General features: G+C 39.5%; 1 protein-coding gene across 2 annotated transcripts in view; it reads left to right on the top strand.

Annotated features, from left to right (window-relative positions):
• NDUFAF2 (NADH:ubiquinone oxidoreductase complex assembly factor 2) overlaps positions 1–26,619 on the top strand; it is a 133,445-nt gene extending 106,826 nt beyond the window's left edge. For both annotated transcript variants that reach the window (XM_089688051.1, XM_089688050.1), the window contains one exon: positions 22,791–26,619. In XM_089688051.1, coding sequence (XP_089544177.1) covers positions 22,791–23,027 — 237 coding nt within the window. In that variant the 3' untranslated portion in view covers positions 23,028–26,619. The remainder of the gene's footprint in view (positions 1–22,790) is intronic.
• The last annotated feature ends 1,005 nt before the right edge of the window (positions 26,620–27,624 follow it).

Below are 27,624 nucleotides of genomic sequence, written 5' to 3'. Positions count from 1 at the left end.
ATCACTGGGCAGAATAAAAGTGTGGCAAAAACACACTTCATGCATTTCAGCAGTGTCTCCATTAAACTCTTTTGTAGCAAAAAGTCCCTGACCCTCTCCAAAAACGCAGCAGGTCAAAAAGCATAGATGTGAACAAGTCCCATAGGAAACCATGTTAAATGGACTGTAATACATTTCTGCAAAAAGCATTAAGAAACACATTGATGTGAACCAGGCCTTAGTCCCAGTGTATACCTTGTACAATATATATCAGGTAAGTGGGATCCAGCAGCATGGGAGGAGAGGTGTAGTAACTTGGGAACAACTGAGCAAGAGGGGAAACCAAAATGCAGGCAATCTGCATTCATGCTGAACTATCATACTTCTTGCAAGAAAATACAGGATGCCCATAGACCCTTCAAAGGATATAGATGCATGTAGCAGGATTGAGTGTCGGTTCACATATATGTGGATTGGATACACTTTGACATGACATATGAAACAACATTGCTTCCTATGGTGCCTGTTAACATATGTCCAGTGCACCTGGCAGTGAGGATTCAGTGCGGATTGCAGAAGAGCCTGTAATCTGCATCTGAACTGGAGGCACTGCTCAGAAATCAGACAGGACTATTGACTCCTATGGGAACCGTTTCTAAACCACACGTGTCATCAGTTGTGAACAGAATAAATTCTGATCTGAACCTGATGTAAACCTGACTTGAACCGGTAAACACCTACTGTGTCAATTAGCTGTGAAACCTGAGCTTCAATCCGCAACGCACATGTGTGAATCAGCTGTTAGTGCTGGTTCCTTTAACAGACTGTGAGAGAAGGATGGAAGAGAATATTCGTGCCAGTAGATGATTATCGTGCTCACTATTTTATAGATGGGGAAGAGGGGGAATAGTGGAAATCAGAAAATGTTCCCTAAAACAGCAGCTGGTCAATGGGGTCAGTGTCCTTCCATGTGATTTGTCTTCTGATTAGATTACTGTCAATTCTTGTCTATGGGTACGTATAGACGGTATGTTGTTTGCACTGAAAGTACACTATATTGCCAGAATTATTGGGCCAGCCCTCCAAATCATTGGATTCAGGTGTTCCAATCACCTCCATGGCCACAGGTGTATAAAATCCAGCACCTAGGTATACAGACTGCTTCTACAAACATTTTTGAAAGAATGGGTCGCTCTCAGGAGCTCAGTGAATTCAAGCGTGGTACCGTAATAGGTTGTGACCTGTGCAATAAGTTCATCTGTGAAATTTCCTTGCTACTAAATATTCCATGGTCAATTGTTAGTGGTAGGCCACGTAAAATGACAGAGTGGGGTAAGTGCATGCTGAAGTGAGCAGAAGTCACCAACTGTCTGCAGAGTTAATCGCTAAAGACCTCCAAACTTCATGTGGTCTTCAGATTAGCACAACAGTACATAGAGAGCTTCATGGAATGGGTTTCCATGGCCGAGCAGCTGCATCCAAGCCTTACATCACTAAGTGCAATGCAAAGCGTTGGATGCAGTGGTGTAAAGCACACCACCACTGGACTCTAGAGCAGTGGAGATGTGTTCTCTGGAGTGACGAATCACGCTTCTCTGTCTGGCAATCCAATGGACGTGTCTGGGTTTGGCAGTTGCCAGGAGAATGGTACTTGTCTGACTGCATTGTGCCAAGTGTAAATTTTGGTGGAGGGAGGATTATGGTGTGGGGTTGATTTTCAAGGGTTGGGCTTGGCCCCTTTTTTCAGTGAAGGGAACTCTTAAAGTGTCAGCATACTAAGACATTTTGGACAATTTTATGCTCCCAACTTTGTGGGAACAGTTTGGGGATGGCCCCTTACTGTTCCAACATGACTGCACACCAGTGCACAAAGCAAAGTCCATAAAGACATGGATGAGTGATTTTGGGGTGGAGGAACTTGACCGGCCTGTACAGAGTCCTGACCTCAACTTGATAGAACACCTTTGGGATGAATTATAGCAGAGACTGCAAGCTTTCATGTCCGATATCAGTGCCTGACCTCACAAATGTACTTCTGGAAGAATGGTCAAACATTCCCATAGACACACTCCTAAACCTTGTGGACAGCCTTCCCAGAAGAGTTGAAGCTGTTATAGCTGAAAAGGGCGGGGCCAACTCAATATTGAATCTTACGGACTAAGACTGGGATGCCATTAAAGTTCATGTACATGTAAAGGCAGGCATACCAATACTTTTTGCAATATAGTGTAGTTTTCAGAGACTGATCCATGAACTTTAACTGGGATATCTGAGGTAGTGCAGACCAAACACTATGCCATTTTTCGAATCAAGAAGCGCTATGTACTGTATATAAGCAATGAACACAGTTAGCTCATAAGCTGTCTTCTATCTTGGAATTGCCCAACTCAACTAATTTTTTTTAGCTTTTGAACCTATAAGTCTACAAGCTGGCAATAAACTGAGTGCGACTTGATTCCTTCCTGGCCCTTCTGGTTGCTCCATAGGTATTGATATATTTTATTTTTCTGTTTTTTTGGAAGGCAATTGCTTATACTACCAGTTATACATATGATGCATTTTGCTGCCTGGCAATTATACAGTTTATGAAATCCTTGATTTTAATGTAATGCCTGCTTGTCTCTTGTGCATTTCTAGTTGTCGGTGATAAAGTGATATAGCGTTTGATAATGACTAGCATGGAACAGCAAAATTATCACTAAAATGTCTACGAATGGAGCTGGCTGATGCAGAGACACGAACGATAAGCACAGCTAGCGTCGGGGCTAATTAACGTTCTGGAAACACTTTTGAAAATGCTATTTTTCTAATAACATTAACATTTCTAAATGAGAGCCTCCAACAATCAGGATCCCTGGTGTTTGTAGAGATAGTTTGGGTATTGTGATTCCTACAAGAAATAATGAGATTAGATTGCGCACCTGCAGCCATTGTTCTGGAATTACCTCTCCATGGTGTTTATATGACAGGAGCTAAACATAGCGCTCACTTCTTGCACTACCTGGCACTTAGAAACATAAAGGGATTCAGTTCTCTTTTTTCTGTTTTGCAATTTTATTTGTTCAGCAAAACTGTATGTGAAGAATATAAACATTTTGTAAAAAAAGAAGAGTAGGAGAGGAGGAGGTCATAGTAGTCAACATAGAGCACTGTTTGTTTTTACATAAAGACAAGGGAGTTTTTACCTGTCAAAGGATTTGTAGATCTGTCCAAGCAGTTCTAATATTTACACAGCCCTGCCAACTGTATGGCCAGCCTGGTGACCTGACTTTGTGTTCTGCATTTAGAGACACTGTCACCTGCATAAAGAAATCCAAATGGAGCTTTTCCTGAGTACGAGGTATTGTACTCACTTGTGCTGTGTTTCCCATCTTTGCTTTGTCTGGCACTGGAGCTCTACCAGACTTTTCAGAATTTTATACAGTGTTGGATGCCTTTATTTCTCACCATGCACTGTGGACCCTTTTCATGACTCCCTACATCACTCTTATGCGCTATTGCGATGTAGAGTTCAAATGAAGGAACAACAGCATGTGGCCATAGAAACTGGCATTTATCACTTTCAGAAGTGTGGAATGGAGGCCAAAATTCTGATGGAGGCTTCAGTGCTGGAACAAAGGAATGGGCCACCAAAGAGGTGAGCACTGCAGCTCTTCTAGGCATCATTTGGGTTTTAATATGCAACTGACGAGTTTGCTGTAACCCAAACAAATTGGCCACCCAGCCTGTGATAGGATGGTGAAGGAGCAGCAGGACACTGTTGGGGTTATCTGTCCGCTCACATTATTCATTCCTCTTGTCAGCATGTTCCATGACTTCATATTTAGTATAAAGCAGAGCCTGATTGGCTGCTGTTCCTCCTTTTCAAAGCTAAGTGCTACTGTGCAGGAAATTGCAAGATGCTGATACAAGTCTAAATCAGGTGCCTAAACTAGTTTAATGGATTCATTTTGGCATTAAAATGGTGTTCAGTGTGCAGTTTAGTTTTAATGTATTTGTAAATTTTCTTTTATTACAGACTCAATGGAGTGGTAGGACATTTTTTTTTTCATAGAGAATAACACTTTTGTATTCTGCCTTGCTCACCGATCTCGTCTCTCCCGCTTTGTGACAAAAATGTGATGGTAGATCTAGAACCGACCATACATGGTTAGAATTTGTCTGGTTCAGAAGGGACTGGCTAAATCTTAATCCATGTATGGGCAAGATGATTGCACAGAGGGTAATCTACCTATTGACTTCTGTACAACCAGCCTGATGGTATGTTTCTGCTAGATCAGGTTATAACCGGTGGCGCTGATGAGTGTATTCTGGAGGAAGGGATGTCTCCGCACTGTCAGAATACAATGACCCGCTGGTTCAACGAAAAAAAAAAGTAATCTATGGGCTGCTTAACACAGTCAGTCCCATACACATGGGACAATGATCATCTGGTAAAAAAACAATTGTATTTATGAGAACCACCCTCAGTCTGAGCTTCCGCCTGAATAAGGTATGTGCTAGGTATGTCTGCAAAGGACGTAAACACGCTTCCTCAGTGTGTATAATTGTGCATTTTATGCTATTCCAGGTTAATCATCTGGCAGTCCTATCCTCCAGGCACTTATGTCCTCTAATAACTGACAAGTCACACAGTTTTCTTGGATAAATTAATTTGAAACCTTAACTGTGTATAATCAGTTACAGAATCTGTGTAAATATTGTGATTGTAAATAAAAACCCTGATGAGTTGGCAGCATTACAGTAGAATTCCAGGTTTTAATTTTCCCTTTAAATAGTTTGGGCCAAGTCGGACAAGGATTCACTTGATTGGCTGAGATGGAAATCATGACATGTGCCCACTTCTACACTTCGACCAATCCAAGGGAGTCTTGTATTCATTGATAAAAAAGCAGGGCTTTTCCTAAATGGTTGAGAAGCACTGAGCTCAACACTCTTTTTATCCACTTTCCATCCGGCCCATGTCGACAAACGGCCGGACGGGAGTACTGCCTATGCGGGGGGACATTTCTAAATGTCCCCCCGCATCCATGCCTGTGCATGCTCCCTGGGAATTCGTGGCACCACGATCGGTGCCCGCTGTATCCTCCAGACACAGTGGAACACAGATCGCTGTACGGGATCTCTGTGTGAGGTCCCAATTCATATGATCACTGATTGGCCACTCAATGATCACATGAATTGTAGTAAACAAGATGTCACTTCCTGACATTGCTTACTACGTGTGAAATCTGTGAATGATCACAGAGGTCACATGGTACAAGGCTATTCACAACAGCCTTTAACCATGTGACAAGCTGTGACCAATCACAGCTATCACAGTATTTCTCAATGGCTTGAGGAATGCAGCCAGAGAGGAGGAGAAATTATTGCTTTTACAGCCTTTATGGGTGTAAAAGCAATCAGTATAAAAAAAGAAAAAAAATTCTTCATCACCCCCCCAGAAATGTGACACTGTACTGCTAGGGTGGCAGTATGATTAAAAAAAACATAAATAATAATATAAAAAATGGAAAACATTTTTTGAAAAATTATAATTTTTGGTTATAAACTAATTTGGGTTATTTTTTGTTTACTAAAAAGATAGATTAATACATTTTGGTCAAGATTTATGAATAAAGATTATTTATTTGCAAAATTATATAAGAAAACCCCTTTTAAAAAACTTTTTTAAGACTCATTTATATAGCAAAAAAATAAAAATCCCAGTGGTGAATAAATACCACCAAAATAAAGTTTTATGTGTCTCAAAAAAAATGGTAAATTCATATGGGTACAGTGTTGCATGACCGTGCAATCGTTATTCGAAGTGTGATAGCACTGAAAGCTGAAAATTGGCCTGGACTGGAAGGGGGTGAGAGTGTCCGGACTTAAACTGGTTAATTCCAGCAGCAGTTGGGAAGTCATCTGTACTGCTGCTAAAACACAGCACTGCTTATCCTACTACAGTCCATTACAGCACACACACACCGGGCGCATTGTTCTGTAATGGAAATTGTTCATTTGGATCATCTTGGTCCAAGTAACCTAATCAAAGTGAGATTAGACCTGGAATTTTACATTAATACTGAAAACAGGGAACTAATGAGATGACTGTCGGCAAGTGGTTGAATCTCTCAGTTTTGGAATTGCCCTTGTAGCCCTAGGTTTTTTTTTTTTTTACCTTCCTGCATTCTATGCATGAAAGTAAAGAACCTTCTGTGTGCAACAGCCCCCCTAATAATTACCAGAACCCCAACTTGATCCAGCGATGTGCATGAGAGCAGCAGCTCTCCTGGCACTGCCATTGGCAGGAAGGATGGACCAGGAGTGCCAACGGGGACCCGAGAAAAGGATTGGGGCTGCTCTGTGCAAAACCATTGCATTGAGCAGGTAACTATAACATATTTGTTTTTGTTTTTTTTGTAAACCTGCCTTTAATATCACTTTAAGCAGCCCATAGAGGAGTCATTTTTTTTGTTCAACCAGTGGGTTGAATGAAGAAAAATGACTCCATTCTCCCATGCACAAATTCCATGTGGAATTCCACTGAGCTATTGTATTTTGGCAGGGTATTGACACTTGCTACAATAATAAGTTCCACTTTAGTGAACCCAGTGAGTTGTTTGACAAATGGTGGCAGTCTTGGTTTTCGGTATTTCTCCGTTGTGCAGTACTTATCGTCTAACAAGGGACTTGCTGACCGCAGGAGAGAACAGAGTGATGAGCTCAACAGTCTTCTGCTTCTGTCTCACAGGCTAGGGGTGAAACAAGACCTGTGTGTATCAAAGTAAAATTAGCTCACCTGCACTGTTAGGCAGGACTGTTATATAGGACAGAGCTGTGTAAATCTAAGAACTAGATGGGCAGACATAGCTTTTGCAGCTCCTCCACTTTAGGAGGTGGAATCAGAATTTAAAGAAGGAAAAAAGAATAAAGTTCTAAATCTCACCCTTCCTTTCTTAATCTCACCCTTCTTTTCTCAATGTCTACAATAAATAAAAATGCAAACCTCAGATCAAAGGTGATTTTAGTAGATGCCCTCACGAAGACTGTATTTTCTAAAGCTCTCTGATCTGTACAGCATGTTTGTTGGTACACTTTATAGACCTCTATGGGATGATCAGATGTTCCAATATTCAAGCGACTAGATGAGGTTGCATGATAACCATGTGCCTGTGTTTGTGTTCATTATACATCAACATCTCTTATCCTCCATTCAGTGCGGACATTGGGCTCGGGATTTACATGTTTAGGTCTTGTGCATATATGGTCAAAGTATTTGATGATCTTCAAAGTGAGTTATTACATAAGCCCTATTTGTGACAATGGAGTATCTGTATTCCTGTTTCCTCTTCTTCAGCTGGTTTTCTCCATTTTGTGAGGCTTTAGGCAGGCCATACATGATTCATTTTCTTTATTTCAATCAGTGGGTTGAACGAAAGAAAATGAATTGATTGTCCCATCCACACATTCAAGGTGAACTCGGTGTAGAGCTATTCACCCTGAGGTCAGCACAGAGGACAAGGAGGAACTCTTTATGTCTGGAGGTAAAGAAATTTAATCTCCAAACACGGAAAGGTTTCTTCACAGTGAGAGCTGTGAAAATGTGGAATAGACTCCCTCAAGAGTTGGTTCTGGCCAGCTCAGTGGATTGCTTTAAAAAAGGCCTGGATTCTTTCTTAGATACACAGAATATAACTGGATACTAACATTTATAGGTAAAGTTGATCCAGGGAATAACCGATTGCCTCTCGGGGGATCAGGAAAGAATTTTTTTTCCCTGCAGGAGCAAATTGGATCATGCTTTGCAGGTTTTTTGCCTTCCTCTGGATCAACTGTTGGGTATAGGTGTATTGCCTTCTGACAGTGGGGAGACTTTCCCGCTATCACAATACACTCAGCAGACGGCACGGACCAAACGAAAATTTTCCAACAGGCTGGTTGTACAAGAGATTTACTTCTGTACAACAAGCCTGCCCATAGATGGATTGAAGTTTGTCCGGTCCCTACTGAACCGGATGAATTTTGATCCATCTGTGGCCAGCTTTAGTCTGGCAGTAATCCCTTTTTATAACTACAGAACTCTTAAAAATAACACCATCTCCCCCTTGTACTGATTTTATCCAAGCTTCACCTGAGCCTTGATCACATCAGAGTAAGAGTAATTAGGAATTAGACTGTAACCAGAGTAAATCTAGTTACTTGCATCTAACAAAGTGAAACAGATAACGGGAGCCAACTGTTCATCTAGCATATGCCAGAATACTTTGATGCTGATGCCAAAAAATTAAAGAGCGATGTAGCTGGATATTGGCTGGCACTGTAATACGCTTGCAGAAATGTTCTGTGTGTCAGATGTGATTTTGTCCGGAACTAGTGATATAGTATTACTTCCAAGACCGGTCAGGGATCCTGGATAATTACATGCAAGCGAACAATCACTCTCCATCTTTTCCTCTCCCCTCCTGTTTTAGAGGTTGTGTGCCATATGACTAATTTCATACACCGTATAGCTTAAAAAGGATGGCTAAATACATTGTTAAAGCTGTAGACCATGAACGCAGCTAAATAAATAGTTGAAATGGGTATACTGGAATTATCTTAACTGACAAAGGATTTTTAATTGTGTTCAGCCAGTTGTGTGATCCAGGCACCCCTCCTAAATAGGCTATCTAGGTCAGTGATCTAGCTTTTCTTCTATATATGGTGAAGCAATACAGCTTTCAGCACAGCCTATGATTGAATATGGAGGTATAAGGACATCACTCTGCTCAATAGTGCTCTTTTACCACACATCTTTTCCCCAATGTGACCCTGGCCTTATATCCAATGTGACCCTGGCCTTATCCCCAGTGTGACCCTGGGCTTATCCCCAGTGTGACCCTGGGCTTATCCCCAGTGTGACCCTGGCCTTATCCCCTGTGTGACCCTGGCCTTATCTCCAATGTGATCCTGGCCTTGTTTCCAATGTGACCCTGGCCTTATCTCCAGTGTGACCCTGGCCTTATCTCCAGTGTGACCCTGGCCTTATCTCCAGTGTGACCCTGGCCTTATCTCCAGTGTGACCCTGGCCTTATCTCCAAGGTGACCCTGGCCTTATCTCCAAGGTGACCCTGGCCTTATCTCCAACGTGACCCTGGCCTTATCTCCAACGTGACCCTGGCCTTATCTCCAACGTGACCCTGGCCTTATCTCCAACGTGACCCTGGCTTTATCTCCAACGTGACCCTGGCCTTATCCCCAATGTTTATTGTTAACAGCAATAGGTGAAATCAAAATGCTTTACATAATTTGTGATATGGTGATAATATACAAAAACATAAATCAACAACGTGCTTAACCACCTCTATACTGGGCACTTTACCCCCTTCCTGCCCATGCCAATTTTCAGCTGTCAGTGTTGTCGCAGTTTGACAATTGCGTGGTCATACAACACTGTACCCATAAAATAAATTTATCATTTTTTTCACACAAATAGAGCTTTTTTTTTTGGTGGTATTTAATCACCACTGAGTTTTTTATTTTTTGCTAAATAAACAAAAACCTAAAACTTTTGAAAAAGAAATCCTTTTTATATGTTTTTGTTATAATATTTTGCAAATCAATTTTTTTCATAAATTATAGGTCAAAATGTATTCTGCTACATTTCTTTGGTGAAAATACCCCAAATTAGTGTATATTATTTAGTCTGTACAATTCTGACAATCGATCAATCAATGTACTGACGGCTAATCTCATTTCCTGAGGTCCGAAAACGCAAGCTTAGTACAAATACCCCTCAAATTACCCATTTTTGGAAACTAGACAGTCCAAGGTATTTAGTAAGAGGCATGGTGAGTTTTTTGGAGATTGTAATTTTTTTTGTTACAATCTTTGAAAAATGTAGAAATAAAAATAAAACAAAATCACAATTTTATTTTATTTTTTTTTTTACATGTCACCAGTCCAGTACAGCGTGATTATATAACTGGTGTGTTGGTGATCAGGGACACTGACTGGTGACAGTATGTAAAAAATGATAAAATTTTTCTTAATTTTTCAATTTTTTTTATTTTCTATTACATTATTTTTTTCTTTTCCTTTTTTTTTTTTTCCCCCAACGCACTGCGACCAAAGCAATACAATGTTACCATAGTAAAATTGTACTACTCTGGGCAAGTGATCAGGATTTTTCTTTTTTTACACATCATGATTGCTAATACCAATGTATTGCATCGATATTTGCAATCATTTGTTACTGAATGAACCTGATTAATTCAGTCTTTTGTTATGATTAGCTGTGATTGGGCAAAGCTCATCACATGGTACAGATGGGCTGTGATTGGCCCTGTCTGCACCATGCGACTGCTTTGATCAATTACAATTGTTTACAATGAATGGCATGACAGTAAGCCATCCATTGTATACAATCAACATGTGATCTGCTGTGATTGGTCACATCGGTCACATGACACTGGCAACGGGCCAGTGTAGTGATATGTCATCGGCTATGTCCCGGGGGCACAGCTGGTGACAGATCGTGCCACTGCGCGAATGGCTGCTTTTCCCAGGACATCATATGATGCCCAGTCACAAGGGCGAGTGTCCCATCCCAGCCGTCAATCTGCTATAGGCTGGGCAGGAAGGTGTTAAATCCATGAATTCAAATAGAGGCATAAACACTGGAAAATACACTAAGAATGAAAAGAATCCCACAAGCCATGATGAGAAAATAAAAAAATAGGATGAGCTACTCAGGCCATCACCATCAAACACTTGTAAGGTCTCCCAAGTGTCATTGGTCACACACAAGGCTTACCCAATAAATGCGACTCTCCATATAAGAGTGGTCACATGCACATAGTGAAATTCCGCCTGGGAAAGGGTGCTCTCTCAAGCCGCCCCCCAATCCACAGAGACACCAGGAATTTTGCTATCAATTATCACCATTTACATCCACAACTTGCAAGAAACCACTGGGAATTGGCTCAGCAGGACCAGTGCACATTTGATAAGAGACACTCCACATAGCGTGCAACCACCCATAAAAAGAAATGTATTAAGTCTAAGCACTTCCAAACGTTCAGAAGTAACACAGCATATCTCATTGTACAGCAACATGCAATTCCACGTTCAAAGATGGCCACTACTCCTTCGCACATGCTCATTAGCATGTATCCAGATCCGCCCTACGGGTTTCGGCATAAATTATGTCAACGGGAGCATGGATACACGCCCATACTGAGCTGTCTAAATGGACATATCCGGTCAAGGAGGATCACAACCCATTGGCTAGGAGAGATGTCAATCAAATAGCTAAACAACAGTTATGCATGGCATTTGTTGGCAAAAAATGGTGCAAGTTTTTTTTTTTTTTTTTTTTTTTTTGTTTGTTCTAGAGTGTGCTATGAATTGGGCTGGGGACAAGGCTGGGTTAGAAGCAACTGAAGAGGTGCAGACAATACAGATCAACAGAATGAGTGAAGTAGATGCCTACAGGGCAAGTCTCAAAGTACTTATTCCTCTACAGCAAGAACAGTGAGCAGCACACTAGTGCCATCACCAAATCTCCTGAGACTAGCCGTCAGAGGCAGCAGTGCCTTAGATCTCACAACACAGATTTACAGCTATGAGGCTGTAGTTACAGGAGTGCCTAGGCACACTCACATCAGGAAATGCACTGCTTTCTCAGGAGGGCATAAAGACCCAAGGTAAGTCTTTGAGTTTACTGATCAGGCACAATTTACATTTGTAGATATTCCCTTTAACAGAGTGAATTTTCATTTTTGAGTTTATGTCCATTAGGTAGGAAAAGGAGCTTGATTAGGAACATTTTCCCACCAAAGTATCAACCTGTTCTTCATAATGCATTTACTGTTTAATGAAGGCAGCTGTTACTGACCTTTCCTTCTGAATATGCTAACCCTATGGCTTTGATTAGAGATGAGCGAATCGAACCAGGTGAAGTGGAATTCGTTTCGAATTTCAGGAAAAATTCGATTCGCGGCGAATCCGAATATTAGCATACTTCGGGTGCGCGAATCGGATTTTTCCCGATCAGCCGGCAAAAGTGTCCCTGCAGAGAGCTCCGCTATTTCTGACAGTTCTCTGACCGTTCCTTCACATGTACGGCGGTTGAAACATTGTATCTATTTGTTTCCATTTAGGATACAGATGTTTTTATTCGGAAACAGATACAATGTTTCAACCGCTGTAAATGTGAAGGAACTGTCAGAGAACTGTCAGAAATAGCGGAGCTCTCTGCAGATACACTTTTTGCTGTACTGGAATACTTCTTCTTTTCATTCTTCTTTTCATTCTTCTCATTCTTCTTTTCTTCTTTTCATTCTTCTTTTCATTCTTCTTCTCATTCTTCTTTTCATTCTTCTCATTCTTCTTTTCTTCTTCATGAAAAGAAGAATGAGAAGAATGAGAAGAAGAATGAGAAGAAGAAGAATGAAAAGAATGAAAAGAAGAAGAATGAAAAGAAGAATGAGAAGAATGAAAAGAAGAATGAGAAGAATGAAAAGAAGAATGAAAAGAAGAAGAATGAAAAGAAGAAGAAGAATCTTTTCATTCTTCTTTTCATTCTTCTACTTCTTTTCATTCTTCTTTTCATTCTTCTTATTTTCATTCTTTTCATTCTTCTTCTTTTCATTCTTCTTCTTTTCATTCTTCTCCTTCTTCTTTTCATTTTTCTCCTTCTTCTTTTCATTCTTCTTCTTCTTCTTTTCATTCTTCTTCTTCTTTTCATTCTTCTTTTCATTCTTCTTTTCATTCTTCTTCTTCTTTTCATTCTTCTCATCCTTTTCATTCTTTTCATTCTTCTCATTCTTCTTTATGAAAAGAAGAATGAGAAGAATGAAAAGAAGAAGAAGAATGAGAAGAATGAAAAGAAGAATGAGAAGAATGAAAAGAAGAAGAAGAGAAGAATGAAAAGAAGAAGAATCTTTTCATTCTTCTCATTCTTCTTTTCATTCTTCTTCTTTTCATTCTTCTTCTTCTTCTTTTCATTCTTCTTTTCATTCTTCTTCTTCTTTTCATTCTTCTTCTTCTTTTCATTCTTCTTCTTCACCTTTTCATTCTTCTTCTTCTTTTCATTCTTCTTCTTTTCATTCTTCTCATTCTTCTTTTCATTCTTCTCATTCTTCTTTTCATTCTTCTCATTCTTCTTTTCATTCTTCTTCTTCTTCTTTTCATTCTTCTTCTTCTTTTCATTCTTCTTTTCATTCTTCTTTTCATTCTTCTTCTTCTTTTCATTCTTCTCATCCTTTTCATTCTTTTCATTCTTCTCATTCTTCTTTATGAAAAGAAGAAGAAGAATGAGAAGAATGAAAAGAAGAATGAGAAGAATGAAAAGAAGAAGAAGAGAAGAATGAAAAGAAGAAGAATCTTTTCATTCTTCTCATTCTTCTTTTCATTCTTCTTCTTTTCATTCTTCTTCTTCTTCTTTTCATTCTTCTTTTCATTCTTCTTCTTCTCTTCATTCTTCTTCTTCTTCTCTTCATTCTTCTTCTTCTTCTCTTCATTCTTCTTCTTCTTCTTTTCATTCTTCTTCTTCTTCTTTTCATTCTTCTTCTTTTCATTCTTCTCATTCTTCTTTTCATTCTTCTCATTCTTCTTTTCATTCTTCTTCTTCTTTTCATTCTTCCTCTTCTTCTTTTCATTCTTCTTCTCTTCATTCTTCTTCTTTTTCTTTTCATTCTTCTTCTTCTTTTCATTCTTCTTCTTTTCATTCTTCTTTTCATTCTTCTTCTTCTTTTCATTCTTCTTTTCCTTCTCATTCTTCTTTTCATTCTTCTTTTCATTCTCATTCTTCTTTTCATTCTTCTTTTCATTCTTCTTCTCATTCTTCTTTTCATTCTTCTTCTTCTTCTTTTCATTCTTCTCATTCTTCTTTTCTTCTTCATGAAAAGAAGAATGAGAAGAATGAAAAGAAGAATGAAAAGAAGAAGAAGAATGAAAAGACGAAGAAGAATGAAAAGAAGAATGAAAAGAAGAAGAATCTTTTTATTCTCCTTTTCATTCTTCTTCTTCTTTTCATTCTTCTCATTCTTCTTTTCATTCTTCTTCTTCTTTTCATTCTTCTTTTCATTCTTCTCATTCTTCTTGTCATTCTTCTCATTCTTTTCATTCTTCTTTTCATTCTTTTCATTCTTCTCATTCTTCTTTTCATTCTTCTTCTTCTTTTCATTCTTCTTTTCATTCTTCTCATTCTTTTCATTCTTCTTAGTCTTCTTTTCATTCTTCTTCTTTTCATTCTTCTCATTCTTCTCATTCTTCTTTTCATTCTTCTTCTTCTTTTCATTCTTCTTCTTCTTTTCATTCTTCTTCTTCTTTTCATTCTTCTTCTTCTTTTCATTCTTCTCATTCTTTTCATTCTTCTTTTCATTCTTCTTTTTTCTTTTCATTCTTCTTCTTTTCATTCTTCTTCTTTTCTTTTCATTCTTCTTCTTTTCATTCTTCTTCTTTTCATTCTTCTTCTTCTTTTCATTCTTCTTCTTCTTCTTTTCATTCTTCTTCTTTTCATTCTTTTTCTTTTCATTCTTCTTCTTCTTTTCATTCTTCTTCTTCTTTTCATTCTTCTTCTTCTTCTTTTCCTTCTCATTCTTCTCATTCTTTTCATTCTTCTTTTCATTCTTCTTTTTTCTTTTCATTCTTCTTCTTTTCATTCTTCTTCTTCTTCTTTTCATTCTTCTTCTTCTTTTCATTCTTCTTCTTCTTTTCATTCTTCTTTTCATTCTTCTCATTCTTCTTTTCATTCTTCTTCTTCTTTTCATTCTTCTTTTCATTCTTCTTCTTCTTCTTTTCATTCTTCTTCTTCTTTTCATTCTTCTTCTTCTTTTCATTCTTCTTTTCATTCTTCTTCTTCTTCTTCATGAGAAGAAGAATGAAAAGAAGAATGAAAAGAAGAAGAAGAATGAAAAGAAGAATAAGAAGAATGAAAAGAAGAAGAAGAAGAATGAGAAGAATGAAAAGAAGAATGAGAAGAATGAAAAGAAGAATGAGAAGAATGAAAAGAAGAATGAGAAGAAGAATGAAAAGAAGAATGAAAAGAAGAATGAGAAGAGGAATGAGAAGAAGAATGAGAAGAAGAATGAAGAGAAGAAGAATGAAGAGAAGAAGAATGAGAAGAAGAAGAATGAGAAGAAGAAGAATGAGAAGAAGAAGAATGAGAAGAAGAAGAATGAGAAGAAGAAGAATGAGAAGAAGAAGAATGAGAAGAAGAATGAGAAGAATGAAAAGAAGAAGAATCTTTTCATTCTTCTTTTCATTCTTCTTCTTTTCATTCTTCTTCTTCTTCTTTTCATTCTTCTTCTGAGGATGAGGATGAAGAAGAAGTAGGATGAAAATAAGAAGAATTCCAAGCCGGCAAAAAGTGTATCTGCAGAGCTCCTCTATTTCTGACAGTTCTCTGACATTCACATTTACAGCGGTACTGTCAGAAATAGCGGAGCTCTGCAGATACACTTAGCGGAGCTCTGCAGATACACTTTTTGCCGGCTTGGAATTCTTCTTATTTTCATCCTACTTCTTCTTCTTCATCCTCATCCTCTTCTTCTTCTTCTGAGGATGAGGATGAAGAAGAAGAAGAAGTAGGATGAAAATAAGAAGAATTCCAAGCCGGCAAAAAATGTATCTGCAGAGCTCCGCTAAGTGTATCTGCAGAGCTCCGCTATTTCTGACAGTTCTCTGACATTCACATTTACAGCGGTTGAAACATTGTATCTATTTGTTTCTTCTTCATCCTCATCCTCGGAAGAAGAAGAGGATGAGGATGATGATGAAGAAGAAGTAGGATGAAAATAAGAAGAATTCCAAGCCGGGAAAAAGTGTATCTGTCAGAAATAGAGGAGCTCTGCAGATACACTTTTTGCCGGCTTGGAATTCTTCTTATTTTCATCCTACTTCCTCTTCTTCTTCTTCTTCATCCTCATCCTCAGAAGAAGAAGAGGATGAGGATGAAGAAGAGGAAGTAGGATGAAAATAAGAAGAATTCCAAGCCGGCAAAAAGTGTATCTGCAGAGCTCCGCTAAGTGTATCTGCAGAGCTCCGCTAAGAAATAGCGGAGCTCTGCAGATACACTTTTTGCCGGCTTGGAATTCTCCTTCTTCTCATCCTTCTTCTCATCCTTCTTCTTCTTCTCATCCTTCTTCTTCTTCTCATCCTTCTTCTTCTTCTTCTCATCCTTCTTCTTCTTCTTCTCATCCTTCTTCTTCTTCTCATCCTTCTTCTTCTTCTCATCCTTCTCCTTCTTCTCATCCTTCTCCTTCTTCTCATCCTTCTTCTCATCCTTCTCCTTCTTCTCATCCTTCTTCTCATCCTTCTCCTTCTTCTCATCCTTCTCCTTCTTCTCATCCTTCTCCTTCTTCTCATCCTTCTTCTCCTTCTCATCCTTCTCCTTCTTCTCATCCTTCTCCTTCTCATCCTTCTCCTTCTTCTCATCCTTCTCCTTCTTCTCATCCTTCTCCTTCTCCTTCTCCTTCTTCTCATCCTTCTCCTTCTTCTCATCCTTCTCCTTCTTCTCATCCTTCTCCTTCTTCTCATCCTTCTTCTTCTCATCCTTCTCCTTCTTCTCATCCTTCTCCTTCTTCTCATCCTTCTCCTTCTTCTCATCCTTCTCCTTCTTCTCATCCTTCTCCTTCTTCTCATCCTTCTCCTTCTCCTTCCTCATCTCCAAGGGCATTTAAATTAAAGGTACAGTGTTCTGCACTAATATAAAGGCTCTCTGAAGCCTAGAAACCCTTTTTATAAGTTAAATTCGCAGCGAATAAATTCGCATCGAATCGAATTTCTTCCTCAAATTCGGCGAATCAGCCGAATCGAATTTTTGAATAATTCGCTCATCTCTAGCTTTGATCATTTGAGCCACTGACTGGTAACAAGTATGAAGTTAGAATTAAAATTAGATATATATATATATATTTTTTTTTTTTTATAAATCACTGGCTATCTTTTTTTTTTTTTTTTTTGCATTTCATTGATCTTGATGTTCTCTAGCCTCTTTCTGCAAATTCATGTCTACATGCATTTGCAATGTTAGCTGCACGTTGTCCTTTACTACCTTCTGAAAATGACTTCAATCAGGGGAGCATGTGACTGTCCAGGAGCACACTTGTCACCTCATAACAAGAACTTCCTAAACTAGGAGCAAATTTAGGAGGTCAGCAATGGGAGCGCTAATAGTTCTCTAATGATATACACTTTATGGCCAAAAGTATGTAACTCCATATTGATTTTAGGTGTTTGCAGTGACGGGCGCTGTTAAAGCTACAGCATACAAAGAGATTTTTGACAAGTGTAGAAGACAGTTTGGGGAAGACCCTTGTCTGCTCCAGAATGACTGTAATACTGTGCACAAAGCCAGCTCCATTAGGACATGTTTGGTATGAAGGAACTTAAAGGGTAACTCCACTTTCATGGGAAAAAATAGCAAATAAAAAATGTATAGAATATACAATTGCGACATAAGACATGGAAATTGAATGTTATTCAAAATTGCCTTTCCTCTTCAATTTCTTTGAAGACTGAGATTGAGCTCTGAAGGCATTTTTGCAGCAGTTCTTTTCTTATTCCGGGTCACAATCCTTCGCAATGTCCTTTTGTCGCACTCGATCAGATGACCATGCTTATGCTCATCAGACGACGTTTTCCTGGAAACTGTTGCAGATTCCTACCTTTTTGTTATTGAGTATGTATGAGAATTTGTTTTGGGAGTGATTTTATAAATAAAACTCAGCTGCTGCACTTGCAGGGCTTTAATGAGGAAAGTGGCAGGGTCTGCATCCTTTTAGATGTGATTTCCCTTTGGGAATATCTCACCAAAAATGCAGTTTTTGTTGCAGGGGATGCCCGAAATCTGACTTTTATCTTAGCGCAGACTTCTGGGAAATGATGTTTCTGGGGGGCATTCCGTACACCATCTATGTACAGAACACCACCAGGTTGCCATATTGAATTATATTTTACAGAAGATTACAGTCTTGCCTACTGAAAAGAAAAGGTAATTTTTAATAACATCCAATTGCAACATGACTTGTGTTGCAGATGTACAGTATATGCTATATTTTTATTTGCTGTTTTTTTTCCCATGAAAGTGGAGTTACCCTTTAATTTAAAGTGAAGTCAATTATTAGTTGTGCCGCTTCTGTTACAGTGTTCATGGACTTTGCTGGCTGGGAGTGTGCCATGCTTGCGCTCCAGAGGATTGCTGTTGCAGCAGCTTGGAAGATCTTCATACAAAGTTTTATGGAACTACAACTACCTTTATGCCCATCATAATATGCTTTGATCTATCCAAAACTAGCAAGTTACAGTTAGGCCACAGCGGGGGTTCTGCTCAGAACAGCAAAGAGCATCCAAGAGAGGCTGATAGAAAAAGCCGCTTTTTTTTGTGCTTCTGCCAGTTGAAATGTAAACAGTTGCCAAATCAATGTCAGCCCTAATTTTTTTCAAATTCAATTTCGAAGCAAAAAACCTTTGATCAATTATAATAATTAAAACGCGAAATGTGTTTGGATTCTTTCAATCACAATGTAGACTGGTCTCCCTACTGTATTTTACTGCTGTCATAAGCAACAAATTGCTTTGTAAAGTCCTTAGAGCTTTGCTGTAATTGGCAGATCATTGCCATCACTGGGTGGACTTTTAAAATGAGAAATAGACATATTTATGTGTAGCAAATAGAATACTAGTCACAAAGTTTTAGGAAGATTCAGTCTCATGTGGACAGTTAGGAAAATTGGTAAAAATGGAGAAATATCATATGACTTTCCCTTATGAGTTCTCATGTTCACCAATACTTTAAAGATCCAATGGTATGAATGTTTCTGAACTGTCTGTGTTCCTCACAGCAAGCAATCAGATTATGCTGTTTATATCCTAATCCTCCCTACCAAGTTTCCAGGCCTGCAAGGGCTTCAAAGCTCCTGCTCGCCATACTCCCTAAGCAGTCCAGTGATGCTGGAAGACCAAAGTTTATAGAATAGCAAAGCGCAAGCTCCAAAAAGTGTAAAAAAAAATTTTTTTAGCAGAGCATATAAAAAAGTAATAAAATATACATTACATTGTCAGTTAACGTCATCCAATTGGGTTGATTTACTAAAACTGGACAGTACAAAATCTGGTGCAGCTGTGTATGGTAACCAATCAATAACGTCAGGGTGACGAAATACGTCAGGGCGTAACCAGAAGTGACGTCATCACGCAGAAAACACCCACAAATGAAGCCGCTGTACACTCGGGAACACCTAACAGTGTTAAGTTGCTATGATTGTATGAAGGCTTGTATAATGGAGGAGATGGAATAATAATGATGGATTACTAATGCCTTAGTGCTATTCCTTGCATCAAGGTTATATCATGTTGAATGTGAGTAGGTATTACTGCAGACTTTTGGTTTTTAATAAAATGAAATTGTTTTACACTATGGCGGATTTCCTTTGTCTTCCATATATCTTACCTGTGGGTGTACTCCAACATTGATGAGTTAAAAGGTGAATGCTCCAGGCTTGCTGTGGATGGGGAATCCTCTGTTTGAAGTCTACTGTTATATGACTTACCTGTGGTAGGTGGTGATATTCAGGTGGCGAGTGGAGCACTACAGCACTTTGCTGAAGAACACAGTTTAATCAGCGCTGTTTTGCACAGTGGATCACACTGAGAATCATTTTAGAGACTTTTTCATTGGCAGGTGGATACTTTATTGGTCCTTTAGAACATATATGCAGTAACTTGTGGAATGGTAATTGAACGTGTCAATAATTATCTTAAACCTAACAGATTAACACTGTGTAGTAGAGAGTATATGGTAGCCAGTCAGCTTCTAACTTCAGCTTGTTCAATTAAGCTTTGACAAAAAAAAAAACCTGCAGCCCGATTGGTTTCTATGCACAGCTGCACCAGATTTTTGCACTCTTCAGTTTTAGTAAACCAACCTGGATGTGTTTCATCTAGTGTGATGTATTAGAATAAATGCATAAGGCAGAGTTAGGTGTGACGTGTGTCTCTTTTTTTAAGTTTTATGTTTGTATATTCTGCCAATAAGTTGTCGTAGACCCAATTCACTTCTGAATGTTTTGTAGCTTGAAGCTACAAAATGCTCGGTGTTAAAAATGTCATTGTTTTAAATGATGACTGTTCACATTGGAGCACTCAGGTGCCTGTTGCTTGATGCTTGTCTCTTGAAAAAGTACATGAGATTCTTTACAAGCAGATTTGGATGGTTTTAGCCCCAAGGGCTTCAATGGGAGTGCCTGAAAAATATAAATGTTAACATAGCTGCAAATTCCATATCTGGGAGTATAGTTCAGGACACAGGAATTCAGTCTTAGAGCCTGGGTTATATGACGCTACCTTCAGGTGAATGGACACTGGCAAAAGCTTTTCTGGGAACTGCCCCTAGTGTACATATATGACCCTGCCCACTCAATGACGCTCCAGTTTTTTTTTAGCAAGTAATTAAGAGATATCAGACGAAGAGGGTAGGGACTTGCATGTTTTTGTTTTACTCCAAGAATTTTTACCGGTACAGTACATTCAAATTTCTGTATCCTATTTGTACAGTACAGGACACAGGAGTTCATTTTTAGACCATGGGACACCCCCAAGCAATAAACTGCGGGATGGGCAACAACACAGGCAAATTTTCAATAACAGGCCCATAGGAAGAAGAGGAAGAGTCAATGGACCCCAACACAGACGACAGCACAAGCACATTGGAGCCAAAGTAGGGATCAGCAGAGGCACAAATAGCTAATTGTCAAAAAAAAAACCCCAAAAAACGGTTTGAAAACAGGAACAGAAAAACAGACGGCTCTTGTGAAGGACCAATGTTAGATGCTGTAATGAATCCAAGAACTGCAAATGGGTACACGTATATAAAGAGGGACTTCTTCCCTGGGAGCAGAAGCCCTGGAAGAAGAAACATAAAATAACATTAAATAAACACCCAGCCAGGTGGAAGAGGTGGTAAGAAACCCTTAGAGGGATCATCCTGTGAGGAACAGAAGAGGGATCAGTGGCCCAGGGAATACATGTCCTGGCAATAATCCAAAAAATATGGAATATGACCAGGAACCCGTACACCTTATCTATGTTGCTGCTCCCAGCCAGGGTAGATAGACAGGTCAGTCGAACCAAGAAGGAAAACTTGTGAAAAATAGAAATCTTCACAAAGGGGGTCCATCATCTAGGGACACTAGTAAAAAAAAAACTGGAGCCTCATGGAGTTAGGTTGAGGTTGCAAACTATATGCTTTGGAAGGACTAATCTGGCTCCTTTCACTGTCACAAATATGAATCCTGCCAATTTAATAAATGAAATGAAGACTTTGTTAAAGTGCCAGTTCCACCCTGGTGAACCACTGCCCAGGGATCACTCCTACATAGAGGTGTGAAGGATAAGTGGAATTTTACTTACTTTAAATAAATATGATATAACAGACTTTTGCCAAGCTCAGTTTGATGTGAATCCTTGCCCCATTCCTACTAAGCCTCAGCTTTTTCTCAAAGGTGTTTTGGTTACAGAAAGTTGCATTTTGTGAACATGCATGAAATGTAGGATTTTTTGTTCCATGACTATGAAAAAGAACAACTGTAGATCGGGTTGTTTTATGAAGTTCATTATTTTGCAGTAGGGTAAGCAATCTTTTTTTTTTTTTTTTTGCACTGGACAAAGATTTCAGAATCATCTCCTAATGCCTCCAAAAAGAATCACATTGATAGCAGCAATACCATTTGTATGCAAATTTGGTTGTACCACTCTTTAGGAATGTGCTGTATTGTGTGGATGTACTGTACAAGAGCACTCCCCCAACAATGTTGGCACATTTATGACATATCACACACATCTACTGTAATAGATTAGTAGTAATACGTTTGAATTATTCTGACATTTGTGATCTGATTGTTTCCTTCCTGATTTAGTTTTTTTAAATAGCAATGTACAGGCAGCACAGTGGCTAGGTGGTTAGCACTTCTGCCTGGCAGTACTAGGGTCATTGGTTCGAATCCCAACCATAGCACCACCTGCCTGGAGTTTGCATGTTCTCCCTGTGCCTGCGTGGGTTTCCTCCGGGTACTCCGGTTTCCTCCCACACTCCAAAGACATGCTGGTAGGCTAATTGGCTCCTGTCTAAACTGGCCCTAGTATGTGTATGTATTAATGTGAGGTAAGGACCTTAGATTGTACGTCCCTTGAGGGTTAGGGACTGATGGGAATGTACAATATATATGTAAAGCACTACATAAATTGACAGCGCTATACAAGTACCTATAATAAATACTTCTGTTATAAAAAAATATACAATAGAATACCATACTACTGAACTAAACCTTTCAGCCAACCTCTAAACTTTCACTATTGCTTATTTTTGTGATTTTGAAATGGGAATAAAATGGAACATTAATAGAAAAGAAAATCACTAGCAGGTTTAACTAATCAATATTGGCAAGTTATTTTTTTGGTGGCATGGCAGGATGTGTCCTTGCCAGACATTTTTACTGACAGGTCTACTTTAAAATTTCTTTGGATACTCAAATATTTGTTTCAGGAAAACAATAAGTTTCTTTACCTAGAGAAAATATAATCTGTTTTCTTTCAGATTTATTTTCTAGCTCTAAGTGCTTATACTTTTTTTATTTTATACAAGGTGGAAAGACTACTACTGCAACTTGTAAATCAAATGATGAATACTAGAGTACACAACATGAAATCATGTAAATTTGTATCCACACGGAGGTTCACTTTAAACTACCCAGTTACCAGCATTCCTTAATTTAAAATATAAATGTAATTTTATCTTCATGCATGTATCTGAAATGTTTAATTAGATATTGTTTTCATATCAGGAAATCCTCAGGAATGAACAAGTAAGACGAGAAGTAACTGCCAAAGCACAGGTTCTTATCGAGCAGGAAAAACATCTGCAAGGTATAGAAGCCAAGGGACTTCTCAGCAAGCCAATGAAAACACAGATTAAAGGACACGCCTCCACTCCAGTTTATGGCAAACCCACCACCTCTGAAGAACCAACTAGTACAGCTGGCACATTTGAGCCCGGCTCCTGGAACCCGCAGAAAAAGTAGCCAAAACTGCTGGAAGACAGGATCGTGTTTTCTTATTATGCAACAAATTTCCTTTTACTAATTCTACTGAAAGCAACAACGTACAATATTGATACCATCAAAATCTTTTCATTATTGAGCTTGTTATGGAATGAGTAAAGCTTAAGCTAAGAGTTGTGTGCTTTCTTTTGTAATGTGTTACAGATTACAATTCTTGGTTTGAGTTTTTGTATTGGGTCATTTTTAACAGTAAGTTAAAGATGCGAAATGTATTTTATTAGCAGAGCGATGGATATCTGAGCAGCCCTCATTTTCATTATATTACTTCTACACAATTTTGTCTGCCATCATATGCAGTTCATAGAAGTCTTTGCGGTCTTTAAACACTGATGTTTTTTCAGAATAGGAGAGCTGACACAATTCATAGCACTCCTATGGCCAGTCCCCCTGCACAAATGCTTAAACAATTCAGTTTATTCCTTTGGAAAGGCCACCTCTTGGGATGCATAACGGATCACTTCCACATAGGACCTCTTGCTTCTTCCTGTTGGCCTTCAATGGTTTAAGCATTTAATTTGAACAAGACCACAGGCTTTTTTCCCGTTCATAAAAGTTTAACCTATAATTTTACAGCTCTTTACTTAAAGCGGAACATCATCCAAAAGGGGACTTTCTGCTCTTTTGGGGGGGGGAGGTGGCGTGAGTACCTGGTTTTGACAGATACCTGATCTGATATCTGCCTGGCTTGCCTAGGTGATCCAAGTGAAAATGTATCCCCTACTTTGCCTGCAGCCATCTGAGACACATCACAGGTCCCAGAAGACTGTGGGACCATTTACAAAGCGTAGCACGGCTTGTGCATGGGGCAGTCTTGCAGCTTCATAGATGGTTTCCCTTAGTTAAGATGCTGGCACTTGGACCTGAAACCCATTGAAGAATCGGCTCAGGTGAGGACAATGCTGGATCCTTGGACAGGTGAGTGTCCTTATAATAAAAGTCAGCAGCTACAGTATTTGTAGCAGCTGACTTAAGGACTGAAGCTCTTCTTTTTTGGAAATTCTTTAACCCAACCTCCATAGCAGACCTAAGATATAGTAACTTGGTAACTTCATAAAACGTAAGGTCTCCAGTCAAGATCCTGTACGTCCATCTGGAAATTCCTGCAATGGGTGCTGGCTGGGCAGGAGTCTATCATCATATCCATAGTATGTGAGGAGTGTAGACAGAGAAAGATCCCACACATCGCACATGATGTAGTCATTTGGCTGCAGCTGCTGATCAAATGAAAATGTTCCTACATTCCGGTTCATAAGAAGTCGATTGTTAGATCCACTTCTGTTGAGCGGCAATGGCCATAGGGGGATGGAAATTAATTTGGTCCCTACCGAATCAGCTTTATTCTCTCAATAAGCTCCAACAGCTTCCAGTGCTGAGCTTGTCATTCAGGGTAACAATCCACCCACAAATATTTTCCCTACTAGTGACTTATAAGTTAAGCTCAGAGACAGAAGAAATTGCTGGAAAACGGAACTATTTGATGTTATCGAGCCATTTTCAAAGTCATTCAAATAACAGGAAATTACACACCTCAGATCAAAAACAGTTAAAGTGGAACTTTAGTAAAAAAATTAGGTTCTGTTAGATCACTTCATCCTGGTCCCTTTTGCAGGTATAGCTATGTAAAACATTAAAAATAAGTATTTAAAATACACTGAATTTGTGAAGGCCGAACTGCTGAAAGCCTTAGGGCCGGTTCGCAGTATGTCCTGATATGAATCGCACATGCGGTGCAATTTCATGACTATTCCTTTGAATGGGATGAAATCACACCACTAAAAGTAGCTCATGCACTATTTTTTATTTTTTTTTTAAACGCACGGCAACGGCATCGCATGGTACTTTGTACCATGTGGTTTGGTGTGGGTAAACGCAATGCATTTGCAACCTGCGTTCGGGGTGGCGTTAACTTTAACTGACCATTGCAGCAGATCGCATAGGCATTGTGATCAGAATGTGGTACGGGAGAGCTGCATTACGATCACAATACGATCAGAATGCGGTAATCCATACGGAACGTGGCTCTCCCGCACTGCATTCTAGTGTGAGCGAGCCTTTAAAGTGGAATTATATCCTGACTTTTACAGCCAAGGAAGCGTCTTCTGTTTGATCTGCAACTGACATGATGCTGCACATGTGATCAGTTATGACACCAGCCATTTGATGGTTTGATTGAGGATGGAAGCATATGTAACAGTTTGCAATCCTGGCATTCGAGGAATATAATAGGTTTTTTTTTTAAATTGCTGGGTTTGTATGCAATCAGGCAGGCCCTTGCACTATATAGTTGTAGGTAAAACTAACGGAAATTGAACAAGAAAATTGTATGCTGTATGGTCAACTTTAGGGCAATTAACGCCTTCTGAAACCGCTAACCCTGCTGTTAATTCTATGCTGAGCGCTGTAGTGCCAAGCAACACTTCTCCAATAGTGCACCACTGTGACCAAAAGAAATCACCAGCACATACTGTGATATATCTAATAGGAAAGCCATACAAAGCATAAAAGTGACCAACGTTTGATTTCACCCACTCCATGGTTTTCTAATATTTCTAATTATCAAATTAAATTAAATATTCTAAAAAGTTATGCGATTATAGAAGATTAGACATAACGGACAGCCTAAAAGCTTTGAACTTCAGGATCAGGATCTGCCCCCCATCCCCCTAGTACTTACCTGAGCCTGATCTCAAACCAGCACTGTGTCCAAGAGCAGCAGCTCTCTCCCTCCTCACAGGGCAGAATGTTAGCTGCGTGACCAGTGGCTCTTGCAGCTGTCAATCAAATTCTATGATAATATCTATAGACACAGGCACCACAGCTCTGGACTGAGCCTGCCCCAGTTGCCCCCCCCAGGAAGCGGTTTCCTATGGGGCATTTGCTGAAGATGAGCCGAGAACACTAGCGGGGGACCCCAGAAGAGGAAGGTTGGGCTGCTCTGTGCAAAACTATTGCACAGAGCAGGTAAGTGTGGCGTTTATTATTTTTAGAAAAAAAAAAAGCTGGAGGAAGCATCAATGGACTATGACTGCTGACTGCCACACTCACATTCTGTTGACAACTACAAGTGTCTGTCACTGACAGTTGGTTTATTCATTCAAAGATCTCTGTGAATTAATGAGGTGGCTGTTTGGGTGGAGTCCTGCACAGCCACGCCACATTGAAAAGTGACAGTGACTGCAGGGGAGAAGCACCCCCACATGCTGTCGTAGAGGGGCTGCTTTGGTTGTGGGAGAGTTTTTTAGCAACATGTTACACGCTACATACAGGAGTGACATCTTGGTAAAGCTGGAGTTAGCCATTAAAACCTGAATCTTCCACCACTCTGGTCACCTGCCAGGTGCAAAGGAGAGGAAGTCTGTTGTGTAGTATAAAAATGTGGGGATGTGCGCCAAGCTTCAGTCTCGATAGAGCACCACCTTGGTGTGCAATGATCCTAGTCTCCCTGCACTTTTTTATAATTGGTAAGAAATACTGATTGTCTTTGGGACTTAATGTCAATATGTTTTTGGATTAATAAAGAATATTTCATTAAACTTTGAGTTTTAGAACATTGTATGAGTGTACGATCATATTTTTTTTTTTCTCTTTGCAGCTCATTCATCTTAGTTTTAGCAATCATAAAAAAGTTGAAAAACTCCTGTCTACCTAATTGATTGCCAGGTTGAAAAACTCCTGTCTACCTAATTGATTGCCAGGAATGCTGTCAGCCTCAACAACGTAAGCTGGCCTTACACTTTAAGATTCATGGGTTTGGACAAGAGAAATCCATTAATTTCAAATCCATGCAAAACAACATGGATGGACAAACCTGCCAGCTAATGCACTCTACTTTGACAGCCTGCAGCTGTTAGAATATTCGAACAGTGGCTGCATCTGTTTGTTAGCTGAATAGTGGCTGCATCCAATTTTATGCCCAGTTCCTTTGGTATTCAGATTGAAGGAAGTCTGGTGAGAGAGTGCTGACAGGGCCACCCACGGCTCAAACTTTGATTAGGTTCATTAGGGACTGGCCTAAATTTGCTCTATATATGGCCAAGGGTCTAGTTATAAAAACAAAACAAAAAAAAAGTAGAGCTTTTTGTCCAGTGACACTGCATGTAGTTATTCCCAATAATTAAAATTTGGTCAATAGTTTTTGGTATTTAAACACAATGTAAAATGCTGTGGCTATTGCAAGAATGGGGCAGAACCAAATGTTCTTAAAGCAGAGTTCTACCCTAACATGGAAGCTCTGCTCGTTTGCCTCCTCCCCCCCTCCACTGCCTTATTTGGCACTTTTTTGGGGGGAGCAGTTACCTGGTTTTGACAGTTACCCACTTCCAGCTCAGTTCACGATGGCGAAGTGAGACAGCAGTTCGCCCCCCCCAGTCTTCAGGGACACCACAGGTCCCAAAAGACTGCCAGACCAATCAGGTGCAGCGCAACTCACGCATGCCCAGTGGGCACCTGGCTGTGAGGCCGCAAACTGTCACAGCCTGGTGCCCACAGTTGAGATGCCGGCCCCGGGGAGAGAAGAGACCGCACGGGTGAGCACATTGCTGGATCCTGGGGCAGGTAA

Source organism: Staurois parvus, unplaced genomic scaffold (genome assembly GCF_062004578.1).
Source record: "Staurois parvus isolate SC_StPar_1 unplaced genomic scaffold, SC_StPar_1.0 ptg000445l, whole genome shotgun sequence".
Taxonomy (NCBI): Eukaryota; Metazoa; Chordata; class Amphibia; order Anura; family Ranidae; genus Staurois; species Staurois parvus.
Note: the sequence above shows the minus strand (reverse complement) of the source record. Positions and strands in the feature narration are given on the sequence as shown.